Source organism: Amborella trichopoda, chromosome 10 (assembly GCF_054954075.1).
Source record: "Amborella trichopoda isolate Santa Cruz 75 chromosome 10, AtrichopodaSantaCruz75HAP2 v2.0, whole genome shotgun sequence".
Classification (NCBI taxonomy): Eukaryota; Viridiplantae; Streptophyta; class Magnoliopsida; order Amborellales; family Amborellaceae; genus Amborella; species Amborella trichopoda.
This window is the reverse complement of record NC_142345.1, coordinates 11181337-11204332: the sequence shown is the minus strand read 5'-3', so window position 1 is coordinate 11204332 and position 22996 is coordinate 11181337. Positions and strand designations below refer to the sequence as shown.

Genomic DNA, 22996 nt, shown 5'->3' with positions numbered 1-22996 from the left:
TTTTATCTGTCTACGATCGATGATGTCCGTAGAGTGTTTGCTTTGAATAATTGGAGGGTGCAGGATAAGTCTCTAACCATTGATCAATGGAAGCTCATCGATCACTCATCCATGGTTCCTATGATTTATTCTTGGATGCGTTTCTGAGGTCTTCCCCTTCATGTCTGGAACCTAGGCGTCTTTCAGAGTCTTGCTAATAGTTGTGGGAAATATTGTGAAGTTGATTGGGATTCTGTGGAGGGCCATGATCTGTCTTTTGTTAGAATCAAAGTCTTACGACTACCTAAGTCTCTGATCCCTAAGCAAATCTATCTCAAGGTTGGTCATGACTATTTTCTTTTAGATATTACTGTTGAATGCAATTCTACTCCTCCTTTTGATTCAACTTTGGATCATGATACAAAGACTGTAATTGAAAATGAACAACTTGAATCTTGGGTTGAGGTTGTCAAGAAACCTTCTTCAAAATCTCATAAACCAGCTTCAGCAAAGCCTTCCATACTAAGGCACACACACACTGTTTTTAGGCGCCCTTCAACACGTGGTGTCACATCCCAAGTTTATAACACTAAAATCCCTGAGATATGACAGTTTATTATTATTATTATTATTAGAGTAATGATATTATGAGATCCTCCCACACCCATGTGAGTAGGACTCAAAATGATCATCATTAAATTTTGACACAGATTTCTAGAAAATTCTCAATAAACTCATTCATCCAAGTCCCACACCCATGTGATAACTTTTCTAGGGATCTGTGTCAAAATTTAATTGTGATCCTTTGGGGTCCTACTCACATGGGTGTGGGAGGGTTCATAGTGTCATAACTCATATTATTATTATTATTATTATTATTTTTACTACTCTTATTATTACTATTATTATTTCTTTTCAGTTTTAGAAAAATCAGGGTCATTACATGTGGCAAGGCTAAGATGCTCCCATCCGTTGGATCCTCCACATCATACTCCTCTTGCAATTCAAGTTCAACAGTTACGGTGATAAAAAATATAAATCCCAACCGGCCTTTTGTTTTAAGCTGATTTCACAGGATTTTCTTTTAATGGTGCAGGACCATCTAAGGAAGGTTCGATTGGATTGTCTTTGAACGTCTTGGACATCCCTGGTGTTACCATTTTAGATAGGGACCCAAGACCCTACTCCTTTATATCCTCTCCTAGGAAAGCTATAGTTGGCAGTTTAGATGGGTTGTTGATCGTCCAACTATCATGGAAGGTAATTATGCATCTGGTGCAGCCCCTCATTTGGATAGTGCACATGATTGTCTTGCTATTATGAAAGGCTTTCCTACAACTGGTGAAGTTCCCTTTTTGGATGGTGCACCCTCTTTGGATGATGAAGAAGCTAATTTTGACGTGGAGGTTGCAGTTAATGGTCCAATCATGGCTTTGGTTCTGGTACCTATTGCTACTGATGTACCTTTGGTAGTCTTTACCCTTGAGTTTCTTGACAACCTAGCACAAGTGTATGATGTCGATCATCCTGTGGTTACTGCTGAACCGCTAATTGATCCCCCAACTTTCAATCCGAGGACCATGCTGCATACTTGGTTATGTTAGGGGACATGAGTGTCTCCTTCCAAGCTCCAACTCAGCAGGTTCTCAGTGCTATGCACGCCTTTGCTCAGGCAGCTGCTAAGGCAATAGCCAACAATGTTGTCCATCCTTCGATGACTAATACATCTAAGGAAGACATGAATGCTTCCTCTTTTCCACCTGCTCCTGCTCTTGCAAGTGAGTCTCCCATCATCGGCCTTGATGAATCTGATGTTATTCCCTCTTTGGAAACCCAAGCCACTGCAAAAGCTAAAGGCAAAAGCATAATTTCACATAAACTTACTTGTTCTTTAGCTAGACTTGCAGCTCGAGGCACCACACCCCGCTCAGTGGCTGGTGGTATTTCATTTAGAGTCATATGCAATGAAGATCAACCCCTTGTAAACTCTAGCTCTTCTTCCTCAACTGACTCAGTCCAAGATGGTGGCTTCGATAGGTCAGATACTATCTCATCTTTTTATAAAGATCATTAGTTGGAACGTGCAGGGACTTGGAGAAGAGCGCAGACGAAAATAAGTTCTTTTCTTTGGTACTAAATTCCATCCTTTTGCTTTACTTTTACAGAAAACTAAATGTTCTAGTCCCTCGTTTTTGGATGTTAAGAAAATATGGGGTAATAGTTCTGTCTGTTTTTAGGGGATTGATGCTCAACGTAATTTTGGTCATTTATGGTTTTTATGGGACCCTACAATTCTTCTGTGTTGCAACGTATTTAAAACTGATAGATGTATTGCTATCACTTATGAAAGGGCCTCTTAGAAGTTTTCGTTGGGTGCTAGTTAATGTTTATAAGCCTAATAATTATGCTCTTAAGCCTTTTTTTTTAGATGACATTTTGTCACGATCCCGCCCCCTGACCCTTGCCGGAGGGCGACAGAGTGCGAGATCGCGACCGGAGGTCGCGAACGTTACTTAGGTAGGAGCGGCTCAACACATGAAAATGCGGAATCAAGAGCAAACCATAAAAGAAAACTAGAATCAAACCATTCATTAAACAAATAACAAATCAAAAGTATAGTCATGTCATTCATCCGATGTTAAAAAGACTTTACATGTCCTTCTTGGCGCTACTGGCCCAAAATACACAAAATGAGGTACACCACACAATACTGAGACATTTAAAACATAAAATGAAAGTCTTCAAAGGATGACTTTTTAACCTCTCGTCTTTAAGCTTCAAATCCCCCAATGGTCACCCACCTAAAGCACAGGTGTCAACACTCTTCACTCTACAGTTATGAAAATAAGATGGAATGAGCTAACAACTCAGTAAGCAGATCTACACCATTGCATTTCAACTAGTATGATAGTGATAACAAATACACAACACACATATACGTACATATATATATCAAACAAAGTCCCTCAACATGCTTCTCAATACTTTAACAGAAATATGAGAAAGGCAATTCAATATTTATAATGCATAAGTCATAATCACCTTTCTTAAAGTAGAGTAATAAAGACAGCAAATCACAATTACAGTTAAAAGCTCATGCAAAAAGCGTAAATAAGGCAGGCAAACAGATCCATCTACTCCTAAAGTAGAAGCTGCATCAATTAGACTAAGCCAATTCTGAACTTGGGACTTCTACCCTCACTCAGGAGGGTGGACCATGATAAGTGGAAGACCCACTTTGTAAGGCCCTCACACACATACACATCCCCAACGTGCTTTGGGATTTTCGATAGGCAGAGGCCTTGCAAGACACTACACTCTCGTTGCGCCATTTTGGCAAGAGGGAGTTACACTACCATTAAGTGAACCAATATGAAGTGCCCACATGGATCTGGGGGGTGCGACCCTTCTAACTACTCACATCCTGAATCCCGTCCTATCATGGGGAGTCAAGAAAAAATCACAGCTGTCAGCACTATCATTCACACAGCAGGTGCCCCTTACATATAGCATAAGCATCAAGATACCATCATTCACATAGTAGGTATCCATTCATATATAGCATAAGCATCAAGTTATCATCATTCACACAGTAGGTATCCATTCACATATAGCATAAGCATCAAGATACCATCATTCACATAGTAGATATCCATTAACATATAGCATAAGCATCAAGATACCATCTTTACACAGTAAATATCCATTCACATATAGCATAAGCATCAAGATACCATCAGTCACACAGTAGGTATCCATTCACATATAGCAAAAACATATTAAAATCATACAATTCATATCGCAACAGGGAATTCATCACAATCATGCTTCCATGTCATAGCAAAGCATAACTTCATTATCATGCATGTGTACGTGCGCTCATAATTGGGGTCCTAACTTTTGGACCATTTAGAGTTTGAAGATGGTTCCAAAATCAATTTCGTACCAAACACACCTATCCCTCAGTTGGGAGTGGTTTAAAGACAACATGATTCCGTTTGTCCTCTTAAAGGTTCAAGGAAATGGGGGCTTACTAATTGCCCCTACTGCGTACAGTGGATGACAACCTACCCTGCTTCAGATCATTATAACATTCAAACCGTAAGGCAGCTTGTGAAGTGTACAAAATAAAAGTTTAAGCCAAAACATATATCTTTCTAACAAACCATATTTGAAAGCATTTGGATTCCATTTGGCAGTTCAAAAATTTGTAGAAAATAGGGTGATAATTCTGATTTACATCAATACTGCCCACAGTGACATACCTTAAGAAAGTTAGGTATAACTTTCAAATTAGGAAGCTTTTCAAAATAGTTTCCCCATATAAATTTTAGCCCATTCAAATATTTTTCAAATGGTTATAGTTTAGCCGAGAACGAACTTCATTTGGCTCGCTAAAATCAGCAACCATAGTGGTATAAATGAAAAAATCCAGGAAAACAATCAATAATGATATATACCTTCCCATTTTGAATTATAACTTCATTTTTGTAAATAATTTCAGAAATGGGTAAAAACAAACATTTTACTAGATTCGTATATCTTTCTAATGGGAGTAGTTTGAGGTCAATCGGACCCCATTTGTCTATTCAAAAGCTTCCTGCAAGAACATGCAAACTTCTGGAATTTCACAGTGGCATACAACATGTCTCAAGCATAATTTCCATGATCTTCATTTCATGCACATGATAACAACCATTCTCTCACAATGTGAATACAGACATAATCATTCATAGCATGAATTTCTTACATAATCTAAGAATCATGCATTCATTCTTGACATTCACCATTATCATAGAACAAGAGCTCCAATTTCTAAATAAAAAGGCGTAAGGATTTTCTTAGGATTTTCTTACATCACATACACTTTCATTCTCATTTTACATGCATCAATTCCATGTATCATTACGATTATCATGCAATGGTATAAACAACAATGGTGTCTTCTCCACTTCTCTCCTCACAACTCTCACCCGCCCAACAGTGGCTGCCGACCAACAGTCACTCCTGCCCACCTTGTGTCTTAGAGAGTAACAATGAGTGGCACGGGTGAGGAAGGGGGCTTAAGTACTCTTGGGTTGAGGTGGTTGGCCAAGTGTCACTAAAAGAATGTAAAATCTGGACATGTGACACTCAATCAACATGCATTTGACAAGTGGCAAATACAACTCATGCATGTCAGAGACACAGCCGGCGTTGCACACAAATCCACCCGGCGCTGGCTCTTCCCGACACTGGCTCTTCCAACCGGCACTTGCCTCTTCTCTAACTCACCCGGCGCTGACACTTCCAACCGGCACGGACCTCTTATCCAACTCAGCCAGTGCTGGCTCTTCCAACCAGCATTGGCCTGCTCTCCAACTCACCCGTTGTTGGCTCTTCCAACTAGCGTTGGCCTGCTCTCCAACTCACCTGGCGCTGGCTCTTCCAATTGGCGTTGGCCTCCTCTCCAACTCACCCAGCACTGGCTCTTCCAATCGGCGCTGACCTCTTCTCCAACTCACCAGGCGCTGGCTCTTCTAACTGGCACTGACTTCTTCTCCAACTCACCCGGCACTGACTCTTCCAATCGCCGCTGGCCTCTTCTCCAACTCACTCGACGTTGGCTCTTCCAACCGGCGCTGGCATCTTCTCCAACTCACCTGGCGCTGGCTCTTCCTTTGCCTCCCTATCCCTCCATGCATTCTAATTGGCCGGGAAAAGTTTGGGTTGTCACATATTTTCAAATACGTCTATTTATTCTGGGCTGCCTGTTTGTATTGGGGGCCATTCAACTTGATTAGGCATTCAAATGAAATTTCTTCCTCTATTCAATTTAATTCATATATGCACCTATTCAATGAATTTATTATGAGGAACAACCTCCTCGATCTTCTTGTTTCTGGGGCACATTTCACATGGTCAAACAATAATGTCAATCACTTAAATCTTTTCAAGCTGGACAGATTCCTGGTCTCTACCGAATGGGAGAAAGTCTTCCATCTTATTAAGGTTAACACTTTAACTATGCTCTCTTCAGATTATCTGCCATTGTGTCTTCATATTGTTGAAGTAATCGCTGGTCCGAGGCTGTTTCAGATTGAAATTTGTTAGCTTGAAGAGCCTAATTTAGTTGATATCATCAAACAAACCTAGGGTAACTGTGTTATCCTGGGAAGTGCGAGGTATCAACTACATAGGAAACTTAATTTGTTCAAACATAAACTCATTGCCTGGAAGAAATCTACCTGATACCAAATAAAGTACAAAATTGATACTACTGTTATGACCTTGAGATGTTGGAAAACCATATTCAAGAGCAACAACAGTTCTCTGCAGAATTATTGGCCAATAAGAACAGTTTGTTAAATCAATTGCATGATTATCTACGATTAGATGAAATCTATTGGAGGCAAAGGTCTAGAGTTAAATGGCTCAAGGAGGGAGACAATAACACAAAATTCTTTCATACCATAGCTAACTCTTGCATGAGGTAAAATGACATTTCAACACTGCGTATGCCTGGAGTTGTTGTGGGAGATTCTCTTGATAGAGAAATGCTATCATCAATCATTTTCTTAAGGCTTTCTCTTGTGAGCATACTCTTGGGGTTATCTTGGATAGGGTTCTATTCAAAATGTTATCTCCTGATTTGATAGAGGACCTAAAGAGGGAGGTTTCTAAAGAAGAAGTGAGAAAAGTTGTTTTTGGGCTAGCAGGTGATAAGGCATCTAGAAGATGGTTTCCCTTTGGTTTCTTTCAACATGTTTGGGGATTGCTTAAATCATATCTCTTGTCTAATGTCAAGGAATTTATGTGTAATGATAAGATTATCAAAAGCATTAAATTCCACATATATTTATCTTATTCCCCGAAAGAATATCATTGTTGATATAGGATATATTAGGCCAATTAGCCTTCTGTCGAGCCTATATAAAATTGTTGCAAAAGTCCTGACCGAAAGACTCAAAGTGGTCCACCCTTCTCTGGTTTCGGGTAAACAGTCTGCCTTTATTCATGATAGAATGATCTTAGATGGTATTTTGATTGCGCAGGAATGCCTTCACTGTCGATCTCTTAAAGGGAAAGTTGGGGTAGTTATCCAGTTGGATATGGAAAAAGCCTTCAACAAGGTTGAATGACAGGTCCTTCAAGAAATTATGAGGTATATGAGTTTTGGCACTGAGTGGATTTCTTGGATTTTGGGTTGTCTTTCATCGGCTCACTTCTCCATCCTAATTAATGGTTGTGCCAAAGGTTTTTTCAAAGCTTCTAGGGTCTTAGGTAGGGTGACCATCTTTTCCCCTTCTTATTTTCCCTGATAGCAGAAGGGTTCAGCATGATGTTTAAAAATATAGTGAGGATAGAAAGAATGGAGGGGTTCCAAGATTGGACCGACGGACCTTTTATTTCAAATTTACAATATGCTGACGAAACTTTGATTTTTTGTGATGCAGATCCAGTCATGATTAATTCCTCTTATGCTGCTAACTAGCTCAGGACCTCAAAGTAAATTTCCATAAAACCTCCATAGTTGGAGTTTCGTGTGCCAATGGCTTGCTTCATTCTTTGGCTCTTATTCTCGCTTGCATAATTGACTCTTTCCCTCTCAAATATTTGGGGGTTTATGTCTTAGATTTGAGGTTTCCTAGGTCTGCATGGGACCAGCAGTACCAAGTAAAGCTAAACCTCTGAAAGTCAAAGACTCTCTCCTTAGGAGGCAGTATTACCCTTGTCAAATCCACTTATGCAAATCTACCCATTTATCTCATGTCCATTCTACAAATGCTGAGCGATGTTATTAAAATCATTGAAATATTTTTGTGCAACTTCATATGGGGCTCTTTCGATGATGGTCAAAGAAAATTCCATTTGGTAGCATGGGATAAAATTTACACTCTACTGAAAAGGGGTGGCTCAAGAATTTGAAAGCTTAAATATATGAATTAGGCTCCTCTCTCAAAGTGGTGGTGGAGAATCATTCAAGGCCTCAGCCAGTTACAGAAAGAGGTCTTAGCAGCAAAGTACGGTTTTGATCATTTCACTCATTTGATTAAAAAAGGGCGAGGCGGTAAACGTTTTTCTCAAATTTGGAAGGGAAGTTATAGTTGCAAAAATGTGTTGCTCGGTAATTCTCACTGGCTTATTGGTAATGGTAATGAGATTTTCTTCTGGTTTAACAAGTGGCACGTGGATCAACCTCTATATCTTCTCTTTCTAGATCTCTTTGCAAGAGAGCCCTCTGGCGGCAAAAATTTTAGATTTATTCTCTCGCTCAATTTCGGGTGCCCCCGTATGGAATGTTGAATGTAGCTATAACAAAATGCAGCACCAAGTTATTTCACAACTTTAGAATTTATTATCTATCCTTCAGGATATTTATATTTCGCCTACAGGTGAAGACAAGGTTATATGGGAAAGTGAAAGTGACTGGATCTTTTTTGTTAAATCTGCCTATCGACTACTTTTCTATGCTCGTCTAAGGTGGTTTAAGGATTATCTTTTTGCAATATGGAAATGACCTAGCCCTATGAAGATTGAGGCTTTCCTTTGGATTTCCTTACAAGGAAAATGTCTTACTATAGACAATTTTCGAAAAACGGGGAAAATCATTCCTAATATGTGTATTGCTCCTTGCAAGAACAATGAAGAAAATTGTTGCCACATTTTCTTGGATTGCTCTTTTGCTAATGATATTTGGAACTGGTCTTTCAGTCTTTTGGGTATCACTCTTATCATGCCAGCATATATTATTTCAATTATTAATCATCTCAGCTTCTTATCTTTTTCTAAAACAGGAACTATTATTTGGAATACTTCAGAAGTGTTATTTTGTGGCAGATCTGGCTAGAGTGGAACCGACACACTTTTGAAGGGAGATCTTTGAATCTTGTTAGCATTAAAGATAAAATTTTGCAGACCCTATGTGATTGGTTCTTTATTACTTTCGATGGGAGAGGAATTTCAAGGGCATATATCTTTGTTAAATTAAAGATCCTAGCCTTTCTTATGATCCAAAATACTGCTCGTCTTTCAGTTGGAGACCTCCTCCTAAAGGTGCTTATAAATTAATTTTTGATGGAAGTTCTTTGGGAAATCCTAGGCAAGTTGGAGTAGATGGTCTTCTTAGAGATCATGAGGTTGCCACTATCTTCTATTATGTTGAGCCATGTGGTTCTACTATGGCTCACAGACTGAGATGGTTTATCTTCTTCAGGGTTTGTAAATCATTGTTAGCAAATATATTTAGGGTATTATCCTGGTCGAAGGAGACTCTCTAAATGTTATCAAATGGTGTAATCAAGAGCAAAGAATCCCTCGGTCCCTTCATGTCTTATGGATGAAGATCCTTGATATTTGTGCTTCACTTGGCCATAAGATTTCTTTTTTTCTTGTTTATCGAGAGGAAAATGATGCTATTGATCGCTTGGCTAAGCTCGACGTTTCTTTTTCCTCCATTTCTATTTTTGTTCCCCTAATTCTAGCATTTTCATTTCATGTTTTTGCAGCACTATATTAATAAAAGCCTCTGAACATTGTCAAAAACAATAAAATTGTTATGGCCATGAGGACACCAGGGTTCATGGAGGCGGCCTTGCTAACCTCATGAACAAGACTGTTATAGTTGTTAGTAAGCATGGTCAGGAGAGATTAAAAGTGAAGGAGATTTTGATTATTCAGTTGATAAAACAATTGTAGAAATGGAGAGTGCACAAGTGACAACCAGGAAAAGCAAAATCTTATCGGCCTACCATGAAATTGACTATGTCATTGTTGTATATCCATCTTGTTAATATGAGAGTGATTTGCAATAGAAATACTATTGATAGAGAGGTGGACAAATACACTAAATATTGATACAGATTACAATATTTAGAGAGTCAAGAGAGATGGAGAAAACAATCAAGAGAAAGGAATCTCTAACTGTTTGGGAGATGATCATTATAAAATTTTTTGAAGCTTTATAATGCTCTCACGCGTGTGAAACGCACGTGTATAAACTGATGATTGATTGTTACTTTTTTTTCTTTTGATGCGCATGATCATCCTATGAAAATAAAGTATATATTGTCTACCAGGTTAATATAGAAGGTTATATTGTAATCAGCATATATAAGAGGGATAGATATACTATCTTATATTTTATGGTAAGTCTTGGTATAGTATAGGTGTAGTACATGTGTCTGTGATTTATTTCTATTATTGTAATCTATATTTGTTTATTTAAGACAAGCTTGTATATTCATATTAATCAATGGACACTGAGTTTCTTCAGATAAACCTGAGACTCTTCACGTGGTATCAATGCTAGATTTATATCCGTTGTGGCCATTCCTGTAAGATCGAGTCTGTTACTCTATTACTCAATCATGTTATTTTCTATATGTTCGAGTCTATTGTTCTCTTACTCGACCATGTCTGTTTGTTTGCGAGTTGCTGAGTCGATCATTGATATGCACAGAGTTCTAATAGCACTCCCAAGTGCTATTCTGTTTCTCAGCTTACTTGACTGTTTTTTTGTCTCTAGAGAAATTTGAAGTTTTTATTTGTTGCTCAAGCCTACTCTATTCGTGCCTTTTGTTTCTGAGGCTTGTTGATCTACCGTTGCTTGAGCTTGCGCTGTTCTGATATTCCTCTATGCTTGTTGATCAACCAATCTGAGTATGCACTTGAAGATCCAATTATTCGTTTCCCTAATTTAGTGTTCAAACTCCAGCCGCTCTCTCTATGTCTCATAGCATCTTGAGTTTCAGGGAGAGTATGAAAGGGAAGTATATATTGTCTATTAGGTGATGCATATCAAAATTTGAGAGCTACAAATTTTAATTTTATTTTTTGTTAATTTTATTTTTAGAAATTGGGTAGACTTTTTATTTTTATTTATTAGGATTAATTATTAAAAACAAGGTTTTTTATTTATTTTGATAAAAGTTTGTTTTTTAAGGAAATACATTTTTGGCTTAAATTTTGAAAAAGTTTGTTTTCTTCAATATATGAAGGATGAGTAGGTTTTTGGTAGGACTTGGGATACGAGGTCACATTTAGGAAAGTTTATCTCTTGTATTAATTGGGAGTATACGGTGTATATCTTTAGATTTTAGGAAATATATTTTGTTTTCTATTTTAAAGGGAGTGTTATCTTTTTAGGTTGGGTTTGAAACTAGGGAAGATAATGAGCTACGTAGGTGTAAAAGATGAAGCAGGGAGTTGTAGTTACCTTTTAGGAAGTTGGTTGGAACAATATGGAAAGAATCTAGAGATAGATTTATTTCGGTTAATATCATATTTTTGTTTTAGTAGTGAGATATATAAGGGGTTATCTTTTGACACTCACTTGAGATGGTGATTTAAATGTATAAAAAAGGGAGCACGTACCATGTAAATGAAGATTTGAATTTTATGAATGAAAAACAAAAAGGTGATCTTTGAGATCGTGAATAGAGAGAGGCATCTTTGTAGGTATTGTTTCTTCTCTTGTAATGGGCACGTGTCAAAATACTCATATCTGCGTGTTTTGTTCTTTCTTCTGGTGACTTATTTCATGATTTTTTATTTCTCTATCTTAAACATGGTTTATTTTGCTTGTGTTGTTTGCAGGTAAATTTTATATTGCGTTAGGTGGTATTAGAGCGTAGTTGATTATTGTGGATCGTGGTGTTCATCGATTGGCCTCATGGCTCGTGGATAAGGTCTATCGCTAGGCATCGGGACTCAACCCATTCAGCGAGAATGAAATCTCTGAGCTCTTCAAGATTTGGATAACAAAAGTTTGAGAAGACAAGTAGAAGAGCTGACCCTACGCTTGGAGTTAAAACTAGCTTCGACACACTACAATTAAGGTAGTGAGTCGGATATTATTTTTGAACAGCCATATTATGCTAATGCTCAGTGTCGAGAGACTCATGATCAGAAGATAATCTATTTCCTCATGGTCGAGAGATTGTTCTTCCTAAGATTGATGTAGAACCAGTTGAAGACGATTTTGGATCTTCAATTACAATCATCATTCTTAGATATCACATGTTACCCCATCTTTGATGATGTACATGTTTTTTTATGAAGAACTAGATCAAAGGAAATAAGTTATCCTTGAGGCAGCAAGGATGTCTAATTTTCTTATCGATGGAGAGGTAGAGAATCAAGATGTTAGCTTGATCCCAGATGAAATGGAGCCTATGGATATTTATGAGGAAGAAACCGATTTATTCGAGATCGAGCCTATGGAGATATATGATGAAGAAACCGATGTATTCATGGTGTGCCCCAAGATGGTTGGCGCAATTTCAGAAATTGCATGTCATTGAAAAATCAACATATGACGACCCTTCCTCGAGGGTTTCTTAGTCTCGTCCAATTGTTATGCCTTGATCAGTGCAGTAACCCACAGGTCACATGATCGTATTTGTAATGCTTAAAATGATTTGATAAGCGCAGTAACCCATATGTCACATGATCATGTTTGCAACATTTAAGTTGAAGAAGGATGCAAGGAAAGTTTGATCTTATCGCATTTTAAAACTCAAGGTCGAGTTTTCTCTAACTGGGGACAATGATGCCGATCAAAATTAGGTGGCTTCAATATATGGAGTACGTTTTTGGTAAGAGTTGGGATAGGAGGTCACGTTTAGGAAAGTTTATGTATTGTATAAGTTCGGGGTATAAGGTGTTTATCTTTAGATTTTAGAAAATACATTTGTTTCCTATTTTAAAGGGAGTGTTATCTTTTTTGGTTGAGTTGTAAAGGATGAAGTAGGGAGTTGTAGTTATCTTTTAGGTAGTTAGATACACAAATACAAAAATAATCTAGAGATAGATTTATTTTGGTCAATTATCATATTTTGTTTTTAGCAGTGAGATATATTAGGGGTTAACTTTTGATATTCACATGATAGGGTGATTTAAATGTATAAAAAAGGGAGCCACACACCTTGTAAAAGGGAATTGAATTTTATGTAATAAAAAAGTGTTTTCTTGGAGAGAGAGAGAGAGGCCCCTTTGTGGGTGTGTTTTCTTCTCTTGTGATTTTGGGGCCATGTCATAATATTCGTATCTGCACATTTTGTTCTTTCTTCTTGTAATTTTCTTCACGATTTTTATTTGTTTATCTTAAACACGGTTAACTTTTACCAAGTGGTATTCACATGGTAATTTTATAGTGCGTCATCAGATTATTATGGAGGGTGTATATTATAATCAATATATATGAGAGAGATATTCTATAAGTTAGTTATAATTAATTTCGTAAACCTTAACCTTTAGTACAAGGTTGTCACAATTAATCTTGGCCATTGGATGTGAAATTTCGTGGCTGCATTTATTTTATTGACTAAGCTCACAGTTCAAAAGAATTTTCTCGAACTTCATGACACACCTAAGCTATCAGATTTCACGTCACATGTTTGTAAGTAATTGAGCCCTCCATGTATCATAGGTAAATGGTCTCATTGCATACAATCCCCTCTTGAACTCACGCAACTCTACTTCATCCTCCATCCCTTTCCACCCAAATTTTCAGTGATTTAGTTTTGATTTAGGTACAACGTAAGCACTCATTATTCATTTAGACCCTGACACATCATCGTAAAAATGCAATATGAAGCAATGAAGAGAGAATGTTTTTTCGACCTTAAGAAATTTACATACATAAAATAAAATTTCAATGAGAGTCTTTACAAAATAAGCATAGGCTCACTATAAATTTCTAAAGCTAGAGGACCACAACACAATGCTTTTTAACTTACCTAAGAGGTGAATCAATACTTTGTCCACATGCATCCTTCGGAGGGAGCACACGCTTTAGGTTTGTGTGGGATCCTCTAATCCAGTGGTACCAAGTAAAGTTGGGCTCTGGAAGTGAAATATTCTCTCCTTACGAGGCGGTTTTATCCTAGTATAGGTGTATATGATTTATTTCTATTATTGTCATCTATATTTATCTATTTAAGACAAGCTTATATATTCATATTGATCAATAGACATTGAGTTTCTTCAAAGAAACCTGAGACTCTTTACTTAGTATCAGAGCCATATTTATATTTGTTGTGGCCATTCCAGTAAGATCGAGTCTATTACTCTGTTATTCAATCATGTTCTTTTCTATACCTTCAAGTCTATTGTTCTCTTACTCGATCATGTATATCTGTTTGCGAGCTGCTGAGTCGATCATGGATATGCGTTGAGTTCTATTGGCACTTCCAAGTACCATTATGTTTCTCAATCGACTTGACTTTTTATTTGTCTCTGGAGAAGATCTGAAGGTTTGTTTGTTGCTCAAGCCTACTCTATTCGTATTTTGTTTATGAGGCTTGTTAATCTACCGTTGCTTGAGCCTGACCTATTCTGATATTCCTCTATGCTTGTTGATCAAGCAATCTGAGTATGCACCTGAAGATCCAACTGGCCATTTCCGTGACTTAGTATTCAAACTCCAGCTGCTCTCTCTATCTCTCATAGCATCTTGAGTTTCAGGGGGAGTATGAAAAGGAAATATATATTGTCTATGAGGTAATGCAGATCAAACTTTAGGAGCTACAAATTTTAATTTTATTTTTAGAAATTGGGTGGACTTTTTATTTTTATTTATTAGGATTAATTATTAAAAATAGGATTTTTTATTTAGTTTGATAAAATTTATTTTTTTAGGAAATACATTTTTGGCTTAAATTTTGAAAGAGTTCGTTTTCTTCAATATAGGAAGGATGAGTAATTTTTTGGTAGGAGTTAGGATAGGATGTCACGTTTAGGAAAGTTTATCTCTTGTATTAGTTGGGGGTATACGGATTTATCTTTAGATTTTAGGAAATAGATTTTGTTTCCTATTTTAAAAGGAGTGTTAACTTTTTAGGTTGGGTTGAAACTAGGAAAGATAATGAGTCACGTAGGTGTAAAGGATGAAGTAGGGAGTTGTAGTTATCTTATAGGAAGTTGGATAGAAGATTATGGAATGAATCTAAAGATAGATTTATTTTGGTTAATTATTATATTTTGTTTTTAGTAGGGGAAAAGTTTATATAAGGTTGCAACCTTAAAATGTAGAATCACATATGCACCTCAAAAATTTATCGAAAATGTTGTTTTAATATTGAAAAAGCCCTCTAATCAATCATCTCTACATCGAGACCTATGAATATGAAAAAAAAAAGTTTCTGAATCATAGAAATAGTGCATCTTGCAACACATTATCTTGATTGTCCATTTTCAAGATTTTCATATATTTATAGATCTACCTGATTTTAACCATTTTTTAAATTTAAAATTTTTTAATTAGGTATGAAAATAGATTTTAAGATAATACTAAGAATTTTTTACAACAAAATTATATGTTCTGATAAAATTTTAAGGTTCGCTTTAATTGGATTGTTTATAGAAACCACACCCTTTTAGTAGTGAGGTATATTTTGGGTTATCTTTTGAGACTCACTTGAGATGGTGATTTAAATGTATAAAAGAAGGAGGTACGCACCATGTAAAAGGAGATTTGAATGTTATGAAAGAAAGAAATGTGATATTTGAGATCGTAGATTGAGAGGCGATCATTTGTGGTATTGTTTCTTCTCTTGCGGTTATGGGGCCTATGCCAGAATACTCGTATCCGCGTGTTTTGTTCTTTCTTCTTGGGATTTCCTTCATGATTTTTTATTTCTCTCTCTTAAATGTGATTCTTTTTGTTGATGTTGTTTGTCGGTAAATTTTATACTGCATCAAGGTCAATGGCGGGGCATCGGGACTCAATCCATCCAACGAGAAAAAAATCTCTGAGCACTCCAAGAGATGGAGAACAAAAGTTTGAGAAGGCAAGTAGAAGAGCCGACCTTGTGCTTGGCGTAAAAACACGATTATGGTAGTGAGTCAGACACTATTTTCGAGAACCCGTTCTATGCTAATACTCTGTGTCGAGAGCCTCATGATCGGGAGCCTCATGGTCGAGAGATTGTTCTACCTAAGATTGACGAAAAACTAGTTGAAGATGAAGAATATGTAGTTTTTTTTCTTCAATTGTAATCATCATTCTTAGATGTCACAGGTTACCCCATCTTTGATGAAGTTCATGTTTTTGATGAAGAGCAAGATTAAAAAAAAGAAATTATCCTTGAGGCAGCAAGGATATCTAATTTTCTTATCGATGAAGAGGTGAAGAATCAAGATATTGACTTGATCCCAGAGGAGATAGAGCCTATGAAGATGTATGACGAAGAAACCGATGTATTCGGGATCGAGCCTATGGAGATGTATGACGAAGAAACCGATGTATTTGTGGTGTGACGCAGATGAAGTTGGAGTAATTTCAGAAATTGCATGTCGTTGAAAAATCGACATGCGACGATCCTTTCCTCGAGGGTTTCTCAGTCTTGTCCAATTGTTATGCCTTGATCAACGCAGTAACCCACAGGTCACAAGATCGTGTTTGTAATGTTCAAGATGATTTGATAAGTGCAGTAACCTATAGGTCGCATGATCGTGTTTGTAATATTCGAGTTGAAGAACGATGCAAGGAAAATTTGATCTTATCGCATTTGAAAACTCAAGGTTACGTTTTCTCCAGGCAAGGAGAATGATGCAGATCAAAATTAGGTGGCTTCAATCTAGGAAGGATGAGTAGGTTTTTGGTAGGAGTTGGGATAGGAGGTCACAATTATAAAGTTTATCTATTGTATTAGTTGGGGGTATAAGGTGTTTATCTTTAGATTTTAGGAAATATATTTTGTTTCCTATTTTAAAGGCAGTGTTATCTTTTTCTGTTTGGTTGAAACTGGGGAAGATAATGAGTCACCTAGGTGTAAAGAATGAAGTAGAGAGTTGTAGTTATCTTTTAGGAAGTTGGATGGAAGAATATGGAAAGAATCTAGAGATATATTTAATTTGGTTAATTACGATATTTTGTTTTTATTAGTGAGATATATTAGGGGTTATCTTTTGATACTCACGTGAGATGGTGATTTAAATGTATAAAAGAATGAGGCACACACCTTGTAAAAGGAAATTGAGTTTTATGGAATAAAGAAAGTGTTTTCTTGAAGAGATAGAGATAGGCCCTTTTGTGGGTGCGTTTTCTTCTCTTGTGATTGTGGCCCGTGTCGGAATACTCGTATCTGTGTATTTTGTTCTTTCCTCGTAATTTCCTTCACGATTGTTATTTCTCTCCTTCACGATTTTTATTTTCTCTCTTAAACGCAGTTAATTTTTGCTGAGTGGTATTCGCTTGGTAATTTTATACTGCGGCATCAGGTTATTATCAAATGTGTATACTGTAATCAATATATATGAGAGAGATATTTTTTAAGTTAGTTACCATTTATTTCCATAAACCTTGACCTTTACTACAAGGTGGTCACAATTAGTATTGACCATTGAATGTGAAATTTGGTGGCTGCATTTATTTTATTGACCTCTCTCACTCGCTACAAAGAAAAATGAAGATGAAAGAGAGTGAGAGAGTTCAAGGGGGGAAGACAGAGGGCATGGGCTTAGAGAGAGTTGAAATCGGTGATTTTTTTTTGAGAGAGAGTGATGAGGTGGGGTTTGAGAGAGAGAGTTTTGAAATCAGTGATTTTTATTGAGAGAGAGTGATGAGGTGGGGTTTGAGAGAGAGGGTTCAAAACAATAGGAGGTGTAATTTTGAGGTCTTTCTCACACACACATATACACATGCATTCGCTCATTTATAGAGTTCTTTAAGTTTTCAAAGAAATGAGTATTATGCTCTTTCAATTTTGTTATCACAAAAAAATAGTACTTTTAGTCTTTGATTTCCTTAGAGTAGCGAATTTTTATGCAAATTAATTAACATGTGCTAAAACGTCACTTATGAAGCTCCACTTTAAATAAGAACTATGAAGGGTAGCTTTTCTGAGAAAAATCGAAGAGAGTGAGAGCAAGACAAAACAAACGAAGATTCAGCAAAATGAGAGAAATAAAAAGATACCTATGGGTGGATTTATTGGGGTTTTACCACTGAAGAGAGAAGGAAAAAAACGAACAAAGAGAGAGGAAAAGAGTCTTGAATTCCTTTATGTTTAGCAGCTTATTAGATTGTGTTAAGAGTTTCAAAATTGCATTATAACACATTCATGAGTATATGGAATACTTATAATCAAAAGTTTTCTGAAAATTTTTACACTTTTAATGGAACACAAGAATTCAAACAGATAATAAGACTATAAGTCTCTAATTAATAGTAAACTTTAATTGTATTTTTACCTGTGAAAATAGTGTGGGTTAAAACATGCAACAAATCATTGATGTAGCTAAATAAAAAAAAAAAAAAAATTCCAATAGAGTGGGTACTTCTTAAAATTTCTCCCATTTAGGTTCCTTCTTAACTATTTTGTGAAAAAATTAGGTGGTGGTTTGATGATCTTATGCTATTTCTAGTTTGGGATCGTATACAATGAGACCATTTATCTTTAGTACAATGAAGTCACAATTACTTACAACCATCCGATGTAAAATCTAGTAGCTTGGGTGTGTTATAAAGTTCAAGAAAATTTTTTTTGAACTTTGAGCTTTGTCAATGAAATAAATGCAGCCACCCAATTTCAATCCAATGACCAAGATTAATTGTGTCCGCTTTGTACCAAAGATAAATGGTCTCATTATATACTTTACCCTTCAGTTTTTTATTCTTATTTGTTTATTTTAATTTTTGTGACGTGGGATAGTTCACGAGAATTTTTTCAGCCAAAGTGGAAAAAAAGAATCTACTATGTTCTTTGGGCTTTAGATATGTGAATGTCTCTCACACTTGTTTGATATATTTCCAGGAAAAATGTTTGTTAGTTTTTGGGTGCGGTTTGCATAGCGCACCTTGAATAGTATCTAGAAATATGGTTTTAATTATAAAATTTAAAGCTTAAAAAATAGTATAGCTCGAACAGATATATGAAAAGTTGAAATCTTAAAAATTGATGGTAAAAAAATGCATTACAACATGCACTATTTTTAAGACTTGAAATCCATTTTTTTTCATGTTTATGCATCGTAAGATTAAGATGATCAATTTGAAGATATTTGGGAAGCAAAACAACCTCTTTCTAGTGCCCTACACAACCTCTTCTTCTCTAGTGCCCTACACAACATCAATGTGAACCAGATTTTCAAGTTCATCACAACCCCTACTTCTCTAGTGCCCTACACAACATCAATGTGAACAAGATTTTCAAGTTCATCACAGCCAAGCTCTTTGATTTTTTGTGGAGCATAGAGAGAAACTTGACGATCAGGGAGCCAATTATCGATTTTTGAGGACTCTTAGGGCATGTTTGACAACTGGAACTTTGGATGTGGAGCCCTCTGATTTTGTAAATAGGAGATTGTGGGCTGTGCGACAACTATCTTGGCCTCGTGTCTCGGGTTCTCGAATTAGTTTAGGTTGGGCTCTCGGATTAGTTTAGGTCGGGTTGGATGTGATTGGATGTGATTAGTTTAGGTCGGGTTCTCGGATTAGTTTAGGTCTGTCTCACTCTCTTTTGATATGTTAATAGCAGGAATGGAGGATAGGGCATTATGTTGAGGCATCCGCCCACCTAGCCGCGATGCCCGAACTCCATTACTCTCTCTATTCACATTTGCAAAGTTTAGAATCAAGGTACCAAATCGATAAGAAAAAGAAAAGAATAGTCTTTTCATTGTACAAATTCCATGCTTCACTCTTGTTGACAGTTAAATATTGAGTTTCCTACCTTTTATGTTACAAGAAATCAAGTTTTCTATATTGAGTTTATTGAGTTTCCTATTTCGTGGGATTACAATTGTAATGAGATTTGTTTTCTAAAAGGCAAGAGTTGTAACTCTATAAATCTCTGGTAAACCAGAGTCATCTAAGTAATCCCTATAAATGAGATACTGATTTACCCTCTGTGGACGTATGAACTATCGCCAAACCACGTATATACTATGTTGATATATTTCTCTTTCTTCTCTCCTCTATTTGCAACTTTTACAACTCCAATTTCTACCATTTGTCTTTTGTACATGGATGTTACAATCATTTTACTCATTAGATGCCAAATTGGTGAATAGCTTGGAGTGAGTTACGACGTCCCAAATTTTTTTTTTGAACCTTGTGTATATTCAATGATACTTTTACAACCACCCATTTTGAAATGTAAGGGACAAGAATGATTGTCTCCCTTATATATATATATATATATATATATATATATATATATATATAGGAAAAGTCTTCCCAATGGCTATAGGCGAAAATGAACAGTGATTTCGCCTACCCTCATCACTGTCTAAAGTTCATCGCACAATCACGATTGTTCGGTAGTGTTTTATTTTTTATTTTTTCTACAAATCGGAATGACCTGAAATTTAGAGTGTAAGACACACCTAATAAAAATATAAAAAAAATAATTCACAAAAAATATATTAACCAAAATACCCCCGAAACTTTTCAGGGTAGTTTGGTCAATTTGTTTCATGTAAAATATTTTTTTTGATATTTTTCGTAGATTCATTTATTTTTTATGATCATACGTTCCAAATTTCAGGCCATTCTGATTTGTAGAAAAAAAATGAAAAATAAAATACTACAGGACAATAGTGACAGTACGATGAACTTTGGACGGTGATGAGAGTAAGCGAAATCACTATTTATTTTCACCTATAGGTTTTTTATGGTATTATATATATATATATATATATATATATATATATATATATATATATATATATATATATATATATGAAAAATGATCCTGTGAGCCAGTGGGCTCACAAGTAAAAATGAGCCCAATCGTTCAGATTGAATTTGGGCCGATTTGATGACAATCACAGATGCCTGATAGTTTTTGAATTTTAGTATTTTTTCTACAAATCCAAATCACTTAAAATTTTAAGCGCTTGTTCATAAAAAATAAGTGAATATTTGAAAAATAACAAAAAACTATTTTACATGAAAAAATTTGACCAAAATACCGTGGTAATGTTTTGAGGGTATTCTGGTTATTTTTTTACGGATTTTTTTTTTATATATATTTTTATTAAGTACGGCTTGATGAGAAGAACACATGCCTAAAATAAAGTTGGCAAAATCTTATGAGAAGGCCATTAGATAGTGTAAATTCATGCATCTTTGCACCTTACCACTTTGTTCATTCGTGTAATGTGGAAATGACAAAATTAGGATTTGGAAGTAGCAAAATCAATGATCAAAATCCTCCTCCGCAAGGTAACAGGGAATGCATGATGCGCCCACCCATCGAAGGTTCCGTGACCAACTGAGATCATCCCCATCGAAGGTTCCGTGACCAACTGAGATCATCTTTCTTTCCTTCTAGTGGATTGGACGGCTGTGATGCACGTGCACAACTTTTAACTGAGAAATCCCTCTCTATTCATGCGTATAATCACCTTGTGGCCTTTTGTATGGAGTGGATTTGAAAGAGTAATCGGTGTTTTTTTTGTAGTTCAGTGGTAGGAATAGAACTTGGGATGTAGTGATTCAACTGTGACCCGTGAAGCCAAAACCCTATTTATAGAAGACGACTAGGGTTTAAACTCACAAAAATAAAATTTTGAGAATTACAAAATACAAATAATAATAATAATAACAAAAATAAAAATGCAACTCTGCCCCCAACGTTAATTCATACTGCTGAACTACCACAGGAAATATGCAAAAAACGGGGCTAAATTTCATTATTTTGGGAACATTATATATCATGTCACTGTGCATCATGTGTAAATCTACCTTGTATTAAGTTGTCCATATTTCAGAATTCAGTATTTTTTCTGATAATGAAGTCGTCGTCATCGTCATCATTATCATTGAATTTGTTAGGAGAAAATTGAAACTTAATCTTTAGAATGAATTGGCTGATGGTTCTAATTTGATTAAACTTACATTTTCTAGCCCTAATCTAAACATGGAGAGAGAGAGAGAGAGAGAGAGAGAGAGAGAGAGAGAGAGAGAGAGAGAGAGAGAGAGAGAGAGAGAGAGAGAGAGAGAGAGAGAGAGAGAGAAACCATGTTCTCAAGTACAATCTCCATGAAAAATCTACGATTTCTGAAATGGAAGGATTTATTTTATTTTGTAGCGAATTCAAGCATAAGACGACCCTTCATGTAACTTGTAATGCAGCTTCACTTCTTAATCCATAAAAGTGAAAAGAAATACAACTCCACTTAAACCATCATAATAGAAAATAATTAATTATAGAAACACTAAGTCTACAACTATGCTTAATATTATTACCATAAGGCAGAGCAATAGCTTGACAAATGGACGGTCCAGATTGTCCAACGATCGCATGCATGATGCATGTGCCATCAGTGAGCCCTTAGATTTGGTCAGGCCAAAGGAAAGCACCCATAGCATATTCCCTCTTCTCTTGTAGGGTACCCTCCACAAACAGTCCATATTCTTTCAAAAGCAAGTCCACTCTCCACTCGGGCATTTTCATGTAGTCTTCCTTGGTGTAACGAGGGTAATGCAAAGGCATTTGAAAATCGCTAACCTTAGGGTACCCTACACAAAAGGTCCTTTTAGCCTCTCTTTCTCTAGATTGCCCTGACCCATTGGATTTCTCTTCTCTCCCATGCCCCAATGCATTAGCCCCTATGAAGTTCCCCTCCAGTTGCTTCCCTAGTACATGGGTGATGATGCTTGTGTGGATGAAGGTTTCTAAGGCCACAAATCCAATGCTCAGCCCCATGATAAGAGAGAATATAGGTCACAAGCATTCAACCTATGTGACTCCACTATGTAAATATATATATATACAGCCCTGTAGCCCTAAACCTAATGGACCACTGCTTAATTGGGGTTTGGAGTGCATTCTAGATAATTCTATTTTGGGGATGGTTTATTATCTAATGGTGGTCATTAGATTCTTGAGGGACAAGTTTCAAGGATTTTATTGAATGTGGTGGTTGATTGGTCTTTGTGTGTTTTGGGGTACGCATGGTGGTTATGAGTCAATTGTCGGAGGGCACAATTAGATAAGTGGGGTTAGAGTCTATGGGCTCCATGGTTTTATGGTGGGTTTATGGGTCCGAGGAAATGGTTTCAACCAGTGGTTGTGGGTCTATG

At 36.4% G+C, this 22996-nt stretch overlaps 1 protein-coding gene across 2 annotated transcripts; it reads right to left on the bottom strand.

Moving 5' to 3' along the window:
- Positions 1-21293: 21293 nt before the first annotated feature.
- Positions 21294-22532, bottom strand: LOC18446083 (uncharacterized). Of its 2 annotated transcripts, XR_016042816.1 has the most exons (2): positions 22160-22532; positions 21294-21433 (listed from the first exon to the last, which is right to left on the bottom strand). XR_016042816.1 is itself a non-coding variant. In XM_006856224.2 (1 exon), the coding sequence occupies exon 1, from the start codon at positions 22404-22406 to the stop codon at positions 22245-22247; it is 162 nt and encodes a 53-aa protein (XP_006856286.2). In that variant the 5' UTR covers positions 22407-22532; the 3' UTR covers positions 22094-22244. The 2 variants fall into 2 exon arrangements, 1 of the variants encoding a protein (XP_006856286.2); XM_006856224.2 differs by lacking the exon at positions 21294-21433 and having other exon boundaries at positions 22094-22532.
- Positions 22533-22996: the final 464 nt, after the last annotated feature.

What these genes read in the sequence shown, in the direction of transcription:
- LOC18446083 (XM_006856224.2), bottom strand. Translation starts at nt 22,406, where the DNA reads ATGCCTTTGCATTACCCTCGTTACACCAAGGAAGACTACATGAAAATG.